Here is a 13,701-nt window from a genome sequence, read left to right as displayed (position 1 = left end):
AGCCTGAAGGGATGAAGCTGCTGCAATTGGGCAGTCAAATGTAGATGCATCACAGAAGAACAGTTGATGTCCTTTAAATCACTATCATAAGCCAATTTAAATTAAAACTCTTCCCTGGTGAGGGAAGCACTTGCTTAGATTGTTTTACCTTTTTGGACCCTTCTGGGAAAACTCTTTCAAAGTAACTGCATCCACAAAGCCTGCTTGCACTGCTGCTTTGAATGATTCATAATGGTGTGCAGGACATCCTTAGATACAAGTAATTATCATTTTCATAAGCCACAAAATAAATGTATGAATACATGAGAAGAGGGATTGAATAATGATGGACACTTATAGCTCATTTCCTTGTGCCAGAAGAGCCACTAAATTTTCTTACTCTGCTCTTGATGTTTCCACACTTAAAGCCCTTGGGGTACAGACACCCAATGGGAAAAAAAAAAACATAAAACAGAAAAAAAAAAAAAAAAAGAAACTTATTTCCTTATGAGATGAGGACTCTCTAGATAGAAAATGAAGAACTATACAAAGGAGTAGTTAACACTCTACACTTCCCAGCAAATAATAGTGTGTATTTGTGTTTGTATATACAAACTATTTTTCATGTTATCTTTCCATTCCTATAAGCAAAAAAAAGTTCATTATACTACAGAGTATATGTACATCACACAATACCCGACACTTTTCTGTTTAATGCTGTAATGAAATGAAAGCTATCTTAAAACATAATAAATATTCCTCAGATGCCACTTCTTTATTTAAAGAGAAGTTATCTTTCCCTACACCAGACTGTGATTGGGGAAATCTGTTTGCAGAGTGGGCTTAACTTCCCAGTGTGGCAGCAAAGGAGTTCTGAGAAGGTATATTAACTCTTTGAGTAAGACACAGGTCAGTGAGGAATTACTAACAACTGGAAACTGAAGCCAGGAAAAGCAGGATCACTTCCCCAGCCTGAGACCAGGACAGCATGCAGGATCACCAATACAAAGAGCTCAAGCCTCTTTTTGTGAAAGGCAGATAACACCTCTCCACCCTACAGGAGTGTTACAGGGATTAGTGTTTGCAAAAGCCTCTGCACCTCAGAGTTAATAAATATTTATGATGATCAGTCCCATCAAATTTGCATGCTGAAGGCACCTAGTTAACATGTGAGTAGCATTTATATGACTGTGGTACTGATACATAAAAAAATGACAGCTTCATAACATTTGTTAATTTTTCCCCAATTAATTTCATTTACTCTAAGGACCTCTTTCTGTCTAAGAGGTGCACAACGCTTTATAAAATAGATTAAACCCAATATAATGCTGACTTGATTTATGGAGAGCTATTTCTGTGGGTTTTTTCCTTGTTATGATAAGGAATTATCATTCTGCTAACAAATTTGCATTCATCCTCACACATCACTAAGGATAATTATGGAAATGAAGAGTGCTGGAATCAACCATTCTGTGGTCGTGGAAGGAAAAAGGATAAAGACATTCAGAAGAGGAGACTAAAGCAAAAGGCTTAAAGAATTCATTTATATATATAAAATTCATTCAAAATGTTTATAAACATGGCAATAAATACCAAATACACAAACCTGCAATTGAAAGATCATCCTCAGGAAAGCATAAAGCAAAATAATGAAGATACAAGAAGCCATAAGTACCAATCTGGCCCTTTCTAATTCTGACAAATACTATCACAGCTGAAGACTTTGCTGCTTAGAGCTGGGGTAACCAAATGACACAGATTATGATCTGCTTGTTTCATACCAGGCTCAAAAGTGTCCTGGAGTATTTGGAACTTCCATGGTACAGGAAAACTGTTTCTTGTCCAAATATCATTGTGTGTTGATGTGACAACTCTCATTTAAGTGGTCAGGTTGGACAAAATCCCTCCTCCTAGTGCTGCTCAGTGAGCAGAGCTCACTATGGACAAAGCAGCACACCCAGAACTGCCTGCACAAAGATGCCAGCCCCAGCCTATTAAGCTTGTAATTGCAGGAACATTTCTATCCAAAGAGACTGAAGATTTGATCAAAGAAAACTGACCTAGAGGAATCCAAACAATCCCTGAGAAATATTAGTAAGTCAGCTTCGTAGTCCAATTTCCCCTCTTACACAGTATCCCAACTTCATCCTACTTCACATCTGCAACACCAGAATGAAAGGAATATTTATTATCTTTAAACTTTTTCTTTCATAGTACAAAAAGAAATTTCATTTGTGTGTGTGAATCTCCTACATTCTGTAACATGGGCATGCCAAACAAACTAATTTATTTTAAACTTCACTGTCACCAGTTTTCTTATTTCTCTTTTGTCTTGGTTTCCATTGCAGCTGTTTTCCTATGACAGATTATTATACCCTGCAGATTTCCAGTTAGCCTATGTTTCCTAAGCATTTTAAATTTGGTGCAGAAACACCAGCCTATGAAAATGGTAAAGCTTTAGGTATTTTAATGAACAGTACACAAACACTTCAAGAAATATCTTTGTTTCATGTTGTTTGTAAAACCTATTTCATCTTCATTCTGAAATTTCCCCTTGGTTCAGCTGTAGATAAACATTCTCCCCCCACACCCCAAACTTTATCTCTTCTTACTTGTGGAGAGTGCAGTTCAGACCTGGCTGTTAGAAAGAGGGCACAGCCAGATAGATTTATTATGAATGGGCATTGTGTGAGACAAAGGCCCACAGAAGCAGGATATCCTTGAGAAGTGGGAACTCTATGAAAAGTAGCAAACATGGCGAAAAAGTAGGACGAGAAAGGAGAAGCTGCTAGGAATCTGCACGTAGCTAGTAGAAGAAAGGAGAATTTGCACGTAGCCAGCTAGCTGCAAAGATAAGCAAGGCAAGCTGCAGAAATGCCAATTTAGGAGGAGCTGACCTAGGAACTAACCAATAATGAGCTTTACTTTTGCAATATTCACGAGGTCATTATAGAATGTATTTAACCAGAACTATATGATCAATAAACGAGTTTCGCTGGTGAACCATCTGGTGTCCGCGTCTCCCTTCATCCGACATTTACTGACTTATTTCAATAAACTGGAAACTTATTTGAAGAACCAGAAATAAAAATTATTTATTTTTACGGTCATGTGGAGGACAATGTGCTTCTCCCTTTCACTTAAATATGAAACTTTGCAGAAAAACACAAAATAAACAACAATCAGTCATGCTTGTTCATTCCCTTCTTGTTTACTGACAACACCCACAAATGTAATGATTACAACAAAAGGTAATCAGAGATGCACCTAAAGAAAACTTTTTTCCACTGCACCTTCCTTAATCTTAATGTAATCTTTCAGAACTCTAATGACAGATGATAACTCTAATGATACAATTATCACAAAGCTATCAGTGTACCACACAGCTGTATAAGTTTGAAATGCTTAGCAAATATTATCCAAATTAAAAATGTGGTATTCCTTCTCATCTATAGCATTCAGCCCTGCATGGAAATATCAAATCTAAAAAAAAATATGCTGAATATTTAGTTCATTATTCAGGAGGACAAAATGAAGTGATTAATTCTGTTTATGGGCTTTCCCCCCTCCTATGATCAACTCCTTTAACCACAAAGGGCATGCTCTTTTTCCTTAAGTCCACTGTTTTATTTACCAGAATTTTTAAGCTAATCATATCCTCATCTATTTATTAAGAAAGAGTTCAAAAATTTAAATGGTCTAAAACTTGGAAGTTTTTCTTAAATTGTCAAAGTTATCTGTGAGATACTCACAGTAGGAATGGCATTTTCTTACAGGTGTTCCCTATGACAACAATGCAACACACCCACAGCCTTAAGACTGAGTTTCCAACATTTTAAAAATAATTAAAACTGACATTTTCTATCGTCTCTATCCCCAATACCTTTCAGGACTCTTATTAAGATCTCTGCTAAATGAAGAAGCCTGAATAAAGAGATTTCTTATTCTATACTAATGAAGAGCCATAACTTTTCTGGACTACTATTAAGACCCAGTTCATACAGCCACATTTGAGAAAATTTCAATCAACAAAGACATCCTTTTACCAGTCCTCTCTTGTAAAAAAGTGTGTCAAAAAAGTGGATGAAACCTTTTGGTTCTTAAATCAAATTGTAAGGCACTAAAAAGTTACTTTAAGCACACAAATATATTTCACTACCAATAATCAAAGTATTGAACTATACCAGGAGCAAGGAGAAGGGCAGAGAATAAATTGAATGCACCTGCTATGGCTCAAAATCAGAGTATACTACACCTTTCAAAACCAAGAAGTTTACCCTAATACAACCATAATGATGTTACAATATTTAAATACAGAGGAATTTTTTTTTAGCCTTAATGTTATACAACCCAGCAAAGGCTGGTGAAACAGACACAGCACTTCAGAAGACCCTACCTAACAGTGTTAAATCACCATTCCATCAGGCCATCAGAGCCTCCCAGACAAGGCACATTCCTCAGTAAAACTCAAGAGCTCATTATAAACAAGTGGCTCACAAAGGAGTTCATAACTGACCAAGAGACAGAGCATGACCAAGTCACAAACTTAAATGGAAGAGAAAACAGGGAGACAACAAAAATCAAACTACAGCACAACAGCTTTCATCACCTGTCAATAATTGGCTCTGCTAGGAAGTTAGCCAGAGGAAAGGCAGGAGAGAGCTTTCAGAAGTGGCACAAGGTGTCTGTGTCAGCAATTAGATCTTGCCTTTAATTTCAGTTAATGGCTGTCTAAATTGCTCACAAAATTATCTGCCTGTTTAAACTCTCAGTGAACACTTTCAAAGTCAGACAGTTATTTTTAGTATCATATTTTTGAGACATTTAACTTGATAAGAATTTTAAAATGCCAACCCTCAATTTCTTACTGTAATGGATTATGTTTGAAAACATGTGGCTGGGTCATTAACACTACTCAGTACTGGGAAAGTTGTTTATACATGTGCTATTAGAAGAGTCAAGGATCAGATGTTTTCCATTTAAAATCATTAATTTCACTAAGTCAAAACTTCTTGTCAAAAACATGTCAAGTTTCCACACCTATGATTTTCAGAGATTTTTCTGGATGAAAAAGCAGCAGTTCTTGGCCATAAAGGGAGAGAGAGGATCAGCTACAATGAGAATACACATCTGAGATGTACAAAACCCATTTTCAAGTCCCCAGTTTGTTTAATTTATCCTGGGAAGAAAACATCCATTGCTGTAACACATGCTAGAAAGTGAATAATTATTATTAAATAAACTCCTGCATTGCAAACAGTTCTACATTTTCACTGTATTGAACATAATTGATGAAAGCACTTGAATTTTATCTCATTTCCAACAACTGCAGAAAGTACTCTTAGGTTGGAATGGTCAAAATGGATTTACATTTTCACCTTTAAAATAATTGACAGGGTTAAAATGGTCAACACAGATAAACATTTTCACTTCTAAAGCAATTGATGCCTCTGACATAATCCATGCCATCCATGGCCTGATGGGACATGTCACTATAGTCAGTGGGCACTGTGCCATTGATTTAGATGAAATTTTATTCCCAACTCTTTATAATGAGTCTGCTCACTAAAAAACAAAAAACCCAAAAAATCAAAATAAAACAAAACAAAACAAAAAAACCATGCATCATATTTTACAAATGCCTGATAAGGAAACTTCCCTGTCCAACCATCCAGGAGCCCCTCTGGCAGCACCCGAGCTGGGACTGATGACCTTTTGCAGGCTACACCCTCCACAGTCACACCAGGTTTCCTGGAGCAATCTGGAAGACTCAGACTTCCAGATCCTTAATATCATTTAATCATGGTGCAGTAATGAAATAACAAATCACAGCTCCAGCTGGTGTGTCTGAGGCACAGCCCCAAACAAAAAAATCCTGGGCTTTTACACCCTCAGAGTCTAAGTGCAGGCAAGTCTGGAGCCATCAGGCTCCTGCCCCCCAGAGCTGAACCTGCAGCTGCACCCCGAGCTGCCTGCACTGAATGGATTCCTGAGCCCTCCCCCAGATTTCTTTATGCCTATCAGTCCCATGACAAGGGAAATTAGGAGGATTTACTCTCTGTATCTAGATGTTTGGATTAGCACTTTAAGTGCTCTTCCTGGGTGTATCAGAATCCTCCCATGGAGTTTCAAGAAAATCTTTTTTCATAGGCTTAGTGATAAAATCTTGTCAGCAACCTATAATGTCACAAGTTTGATGATTTTTAAATCTTGCACATAGAGCATTAGCAGGAAAAGCTTACTTTGAAGGTATGCATCAGAATTCATTGTGTGAGCATGTGTCTGCCTGAGGGAAGGAACCTGTATGAACCCAATATTTACCCTTGCAGTGCTGATTATATGAAATGTTAAGTTTTGCTGGAAACCCTTTTAACTGAAAAAAAAATGTAATGATGTTCCTTCGGCATGCCTTTGTTGAAGCATCATTGTGCTCCTGGTTGCTTTTAAAGATTTTAATAAGACATAGATCAATCATTTTCCTTTCGTGGCTGATTGAGTAAATAACTGAATTTATAGCATTTAAAGCATCAGTTTTGCCTAAGACAGGAATTTTAATTTTGAAATTTTGAACTAGTGGTGAACCTGTGATGAAAGCTTCAATAAAATAAAGGAGAAAAAATACATGCACATAAAATTTGAAAAGAAAGGGAACTGTGATCAAGGCATAGAGGCAGAAAGAAATCAAATAAGACATGTTTATTTCCCAGTCTCATTGCTGATCCTTTTAGTCATTAGTAAATATGTTAGTATTTAGTAAATTTATCAGTGACACTGGGAAACTACTGATGTACCTTCACTCCCCACAGTAAAAAAATGTTCAATTTACTCATTAAACAGGTGATGTGGTTCTATTCAGACAGACTTGCTGGCAGAGCTCTTTTTCTTAGAAAAAATGTGCACAGAGCTACTGAGAAAAAGGAAAAGACTGAATAAATGCACAGAAGCTTCTTGTAACAGGGCCCATAATACCTGCTTCACACTCCTCCCATCAGAACAAATTCAGGGCTGTTCAAGAGCTCATATCCTATGATGATAAAGACTGTGAAACAGATCAGATGTATCAATCTTTTTGAGAAATGACAAAATGGAAGGCTTGCATTGAAGGCAGAAAGCTGCTGTGATGATGTGACTTTTAAAAGTCTGTGCTATACCAGCACAGGAGTCATAAAGAAAGGAATTTCTGACATGTGAGAGAACAATTAAGAGTGGGAGGAATCAATTAAACCACTGAAGAATGGTGACAGACTGGTTTAAAATAGGATGGAGACTGAGGCAGCAGAACAGTAAAGGTGGGGTTGTGAGAGTCATACTTCTGCAACTCTACTCACTTTACTAGAAATATCAAAACCATCTCCAAAACAAACAAAGAAACCAAAACCACAGAGGCTTCAGATGCTTCTCAGTAGAAGCAGAAATTCAGCTGGAGGGATGGAAAAAGAGGGATGAGAGCTAATGAAGCCTCCAGCCCACTGGAGAGCATCACTGAACCCTAGCCTGCTGTATCTGCCATGGGGTCACCAGGCCTGTGTGATTATTTCAGAGGCCATTTTGAACACAAAGCAACACATTAAAATCTTCTCAATTAAGGAAGTGTCAGCAAATACTTAAAATACTCAAAATAGAGCATTTAAGGTAGAGAGGGTAAGTAAGCTGGCTGTGCCAACTAGCATAGGAAGCTTTTGGATCTGCAGGCCCTGCTTGCTGTCATCACTGCTGAGTAAGTTAAGAAAAGATCTCCTTCTACACCTAGAAATACCAAGTCCCACTCTGAAAGATGAGTTCCCTAGGCTAACCAGCAGTCATTACTGTGCCTTTCATATCGATTATTCCAAATATGTGCAGCAAAATTAAACTGTGATTACAGACCAAATAGATAATTTATCTCTTGCTAATTCTAGACACAACTGTCAGGAGCTGCCAGAGCTCATGCCCATTCATGAACTGCACTGATTTGCATTTCCAGAGCCTGTAAAGCCTCAGGATGAATAGCAAAACTCTTAAGTATAGACATAATTTAGTACAGATTACACTTTACTAGACCTACAGCAGTGGTAACACTACTGAGGACTGTCAGCTTTTGCTCCTTGACCTGGCACTTCTGTTTTCTTACTGAAAGAATTTGCATCAAGGGTATTAATTACAGAAGTCAGAACACAGTAGGATAATAAATACTGAAGGAAATTCTCAGCTCCCTCAAAGGAGAAAGGAAATAATTGAGGAATTTTTTTCTTTCATTTAATGCCAATTAGTAAAGCATGGTTGAGATTAATCAGAATTGAGACACAATTAAACATCTCTACAATAAATTACTATTATGGTTATTATTTACAACTTGGCTGTGACTAATAACCAGAGAGACTGATGCTCATTACAACAGATAATGTATAATTAGCTAATATTAGATATTTGATGTACCAAGTGGCTGTCATAGACCTCTTCTTAAAAGACTATCACTATATTTTAAAATAATTTTAAATTAATAAAATACTATTATAATAAAGCACAGGATAATGAGTAGGAGAAAAGAACAGGTTCTAAAAAATAGATGAGACATTGCTTGCTAAGTTGACCTTTTAGAAATACCCACTCCTTCACTTATCTTCTAAATGAAAGGCAGGATTATTTTTAATTCCAGCTAATGAGAGCGGAGATAAGTAATCATAATTAAAAGTCACTTGCATTTGAGCCAGCTACAGTTTTGCTAGTATAACACAGACTAACACTTAAGGTTGCATGACAAATACCATTCTGCTCCATTATATTCCAAATTCTTAGTTATGGAATATTTCAATTGTGACATAACTTTCTCCCACAAGACAAAGACCTAATTCTTCAAGAAATATTAAAAAGGGAAGAAAAAACTTCTCTTCAAAAGAAGACCCTATCTACTTGAAAGTTTAAGAGCAAAACCACCAACAAAGATGATGTTCCTTTCTGAGAGGAGAAATAAACTTTTTCTACAATATAGGAAAAGATCTTCCTTTTCTAAACACATGGAAAACAGCAGAGGATTGAAAGCTGAAAATAACCCTCATTAAAAAGAAATACCTACGGTGGCTTTATCAGAAATGGTTGTAGAATCATTTTGCCAATGGGTCTGTGTGCATAGCTGAACAGGATTTTTTCCTAAGGTTTTGAAGAGCACAGCTAAGGAAGACTGCTCTAACATCTCTGTGTTGTTAACTCTACAGGGAGAAGGAACCCAAAGCCACACAGAGAATTGGCTGTACTGGCTGCTGTGCAAAGTTGCCCCTTTCCTCAAGGAAAACCAAATCTACTATTTACAACACTTATGGAAGAAAGGTTGCTAAATGGCATTTACTGAATGTTTATCTGATAATTTTCTCCTGGCTGCATTTAGGATTCAACAGCTCTGGAGTTGGCTACCTTCATTTCTCACCCAATTGTTTTCTACCTCTTTTGCTGGGTATCAGTGATACACTTTTAAAGGTACTGTCATGATGCAAGTAAAGCACAATGCCTCAGTTAAAGTAATGGTATTCGATGGACTCAGGTGGACTATCTCTTGCTGCACTGGAAAATATCTTGCTCCAAACACTCCTGAGCAGGGTCCCATATGATTTGGACCTTTCTGCTGTAAGTCACAGCATGTGCAATCTATTGGGAGAACGGCAGTCGAGGTTGGTGTTAGCAGAGCTGAGATGCAACTTACAAGTACTTCCAGGGAAATCTGGTTTCTAACTTTCATTAGATTAAATTCAAAAATCATAAAACAGTTTTGTGCAAGCTTAGGTTCTCCATATTTTTCCAGGACATATCCTGTGGGACTAAAAATGACAGGCATCTGCTTTGGTGAAGTTGGATTTACAAGAAGAGTATGGTGACAGGATTTGCATTCTTTCCTTATGCAGAAATGCAGACTTTCCTTTGAAGGCAAATCGTTAAAGTCCAAGGAAGGACAGCTCTCTTTCTTGGTATAAAACCAGGTATGATTGAGAACCCAGGCTTGGTTTCATTTCACAGTCTAATATAAAAGCTCATTAGCTCAGAGATCTTCAACTGTCCCAAAGAGAGGCAGTTTATAGGGCCCTGCTTCGTTACACCTGCTCTTTCCGAACCACGGAATGGAATTTCTTTTTCAATCTCCTTCTCTACAGTAAGGATGTGGGAAAGGTTATTATCATGTTGCCAAGGGAAATGCACCATCCCATCATCAAAAGCCAATATTATTGACTGACAGTATTCAGGGTTATGGCTTGTAAAACCAGTCGTTCACATTACAACTGGAACAACAGTGCTCTCTCTTGGAGTGAGCCAAGGAGAAATAACAGAAACTGTTACATTTTATATTATTTTTATTTCTACTAAATGCTGTGAAATGCACTTTACTTCTTCCTGGTCTGACCTCCATTCATTTTACTTGAATTGCAAAGAAAAACGTTTCCTGGTTTGAAAATTGACTGGAAATGAAAGATTAAGTAATGCTCTCTGCCCTATTTTTCAGTTTCTTTTACCATTTCTACTAGACTTTGAATATAAAAAACATCTTTATTGTTTTATTAGAGCAACTATTACACTTCAATTAAGTAATTTACAAGCCATTTTGGGTTACAGGAACACCATCTCCTTAAACAATAAAGGCACTACAGTGTACTTGTCAGTGCCCTGATGCAAACAGAGCAATGTTTGATTACCTCAGCATGAAAATTACGAAGTTAGATTTCCTAACCTCTTACAGCTTTATCTGAGCTGAACAGCCCACTTCTAAGTGTAATATCTTTGTGGTTTTCCAGGCACAGGGAGACTCAACTACTGAACCTGACTTAGAATGCTGAGCAGACTTCAATGTGTATTTAAAGTGGTGTTCCAAAGAAATAAAGATGTCTATCCTAGTATCTGGGCAAAACATTGCTCAATATCAGCTAAATCTGACTGAGAGATGGGTCTTAAAAGTGGTAAATCACAAAAGAGGAATAAGAATCAGTGAATAGCTGACCACTGATATCCCATCTGTACCTCCACTGATGAAATAACTGAGCAAGCATAAGCCTCAAGCCTTCTAAAAGCAACAATCAGCTGGCTGGTTGTACAAATGTTTCAGAGACACTGAAAATATGGGAGGGGAAAAAAAAGAAGTATATTTTCTGGGCTTGGTCAGATCTGAAAGACACTGTTGTTTTCTGTGCTGGAAGAACGTGCAAGAGAGACACAAACTTTACATGGCCAAACTTCATTGATTCCAGTTACTCAGCTGTAACTTAGCATCATCACAAACTGACTAAAACTCAACCAAGGCAACTGATTGCACAGAGAGGGTGAAAAGTAACTTACTTGAGAGAGGGAAAATTTTAAAAGGGATACTCCTGTGAGTATAACTTAGTCTGTATTATGACACCCAACAGAGTGCATGGTGCTGAAAATACAAGTTCCCTCTTCCTTATCTAAGGGAACAACTGGCAAGGTGACCTCTTTGCCAGGTGATGCAGCACTGCTCTGAGTACCTGGGTGGCCTCAGGAGACCTCTTCCAAGAGGATCTGCCTAAGGCCATTCTGTGTCCCAGGGATGGATACCATGGTGTCAGCTGAAAATGTGACATATGGCAACTCACTCCTCACAGGTTAAACTTCATGAAGTTGTGGACATTGTCCCAAAATTTATTATTAAATAAAATGCCAGGCCTGTGGCTTACACTGGACTTATGCCAAAACTGTTCTTTGACAGACCTTTAGTGTCTCCTGTATCCTTGGAGAAACTAATCATTGTTTTGTTAAAAGGTATATTTGAAATACAAAACAAAGATAAATCTGTTGATGACACACACTTGTACAGGAATGGACAGATCCAAATGGGATGACGGATAAAGGCACAGTCATACAAATAACTGTATGGTTTTTGTCACAGCTATAGTCTGCTGGAAAACTATTCAAACCAACACTGCATTCTAGGTACATCTTGAGAATTGCATGGTATATACACAGAACATCTGCTGACATCACAGTAATTTGAAGAAAAGGAAGAAGCAACAATGACACTTCAGAGTACAGCAGATAACATGATAAGTTAACTGTACCTTGAAAAACAACGGCTCCTCAGGAAGGGGGCTGACAGGGAGGGAGGCTGTGCTGCCAGCTGGGCTCATGTCCGTACTCTGAAAGAAAAGCACACAGGAGTTTGCATTTCCAGTCAAGTTCTATGGACAGCTTTTTTACATTTTGGAGGAGAAGGGAATGAAAGAGCTTGAAAACAGCACTGGAAATCCAACAGAATTAGACTGACAGCTGCAACCTGTACTTTATTTGCTTGTAATTAGTTCAAGTATTTCACTAATGGGTAAGTACTTGCATTTTATTTTGAATTAACTCCCCATTAAAAGACTGAAACAAATGCACAAATACACAAACATGCTGTTCATATTTGTTCACATTGAAAAATTTATGCATCTCAGAAGAAATATGACATAAAATTTTAATTTATTTGTGAGATGGCTAACAGTATATTTAGAAGGAAATATTACCAGGAAAGCAATATATTGCAGGAAAATATTAGGTTCAATGTTTAAAAAAAGATCCCATTCACGTGAGTCAATATACCTTACAAACAAGCACTAATACAAGAAAAGAAACAGTGAAGACCGAAGTTATAAACCAAAACAATTCAGTATACTTCAATGGATGTATCAAGTCAAAATGCTTAAAAGATTGACTGAGAACCCCACTCTCTTCAAATCATATCTCAGTAACCTGCTGGTTAGCAAGGTCATTATTTTTACAGATGTGACAGATATTAAAAGAAGTGTGTGGCTGTTAACAATAGAGAATGGTAATAAAAATAATAGAAGAAAAAAATCTGGAGTTTAAAAACTATATATAAACAATATCACAGTTGTTCTGGAGAAAACTAGAATAAGGCTACCTCTTAAGAAAAAAAGTCTCTAAGTACTAAAATGAAAAAAAATCCACCATGACCACTAGTAAAACAGAAATTAGGAATATAAAAAAAATCCACAAGTTTGTATGGCCTAGTAGTGCATTCCTTTTCACAATGTAGCACTGCAGTGCAGAATGATTTCATAAATTCAATCTGTGCACTTGACTAATCCAATACCTGGTTTTGCATCTCTATGAATCTACTCTAAGTACTTTGATAAACCCAAATACTGTGAGTGAAGCACACTGCTCCACCCAGTAATTTCTAACAGTTCATTCATCAGAAGATGCTTACGGAGAGACACTGCATTTTACTCAGCCAACTGGTCAGGTATGAAAAAGGACAAAATTTTGGGTACAAAATCCCTGTGTCAAATCCAAAGCAGGGCACAGAGACTTCAAAGTTAATACCTACTGAGAAAATGTGAGTTAAATTAAATACCTATCAGTTACACCATAGCTGAAACAAAAGACAACAGTTACTTGCTAAATAATAGGGATGCAAATAAATGAAAAAGAATGGGGCCATGGTAATTATATCCTAAGAAAGAGACAGGTAATTTATAACCCACGGAACAGAGATGATGTTGAGGAATAAAGAGAGATTGCGGCATGTCAGAAAGCCAGTATCTTTGTAGAACTCACTGTATTCAGGAACATTACAACATTACTCCTGCACCTGATCACCAAGAAAAATACCCAGTAATATTTACAAAATGAAGTGCAACTTAGCTTGAAACACATAGCGCAGACAAAACTGGACACTTCTGTTGGAATGTTTTGCCTCAAATGCCAGCAGCTCAGCAGAAGACAATTCACCTTTTAATTTACATA

General features: G+C 37.2%; 1 protein-coding gene across 6 annotated transcripts in view; it reads right to left on the bottom strand.

The window, feature by feature from the left end:
- CCSER1 (coiled-coil serine rich protein 1) overlaps window positions 1-13,701 on the bottom strand; it is a 612,090-nt gene that overhangs the window by 307,897 nt on the left and 290,492 nt on the right. For all 6 annotated transcript variants that reach the window (XM_050973794.1, XM_050973791.1, XM_050973790.1 and 3 more), the window contains exon 7: window positions 12,012-12,089. In XM_050973794.1, coding sequence (XP_050829751.1) covers window positions 12,012-12,089 — 78 coding nt within the window. The remainder of the gene's footprint in view (window positions 1-12,011; window positions 12,090-13,701) is intronic.

The sequence above is a fragment of the Serinus canaria genome, chromosome 4 (genome assembly GCF_022539315.1).
Source record: "Serinus canaria isolate serCan28SL12 chromosome 4, serCan2020, whole genome shotgun sequence".
In the NCBI taxonomy this organism is placed as follows: domain Eukaryota; kingdom Metazoa; phylum Chordata; class Aves; order Passeriformes; family Fringillidae; genus Serinus; species Serinus canaria.
Note: the sequence above shows the minus strand (reverse complement) of the source record. Positions and strands in the feature narration are given on the sequence as shown.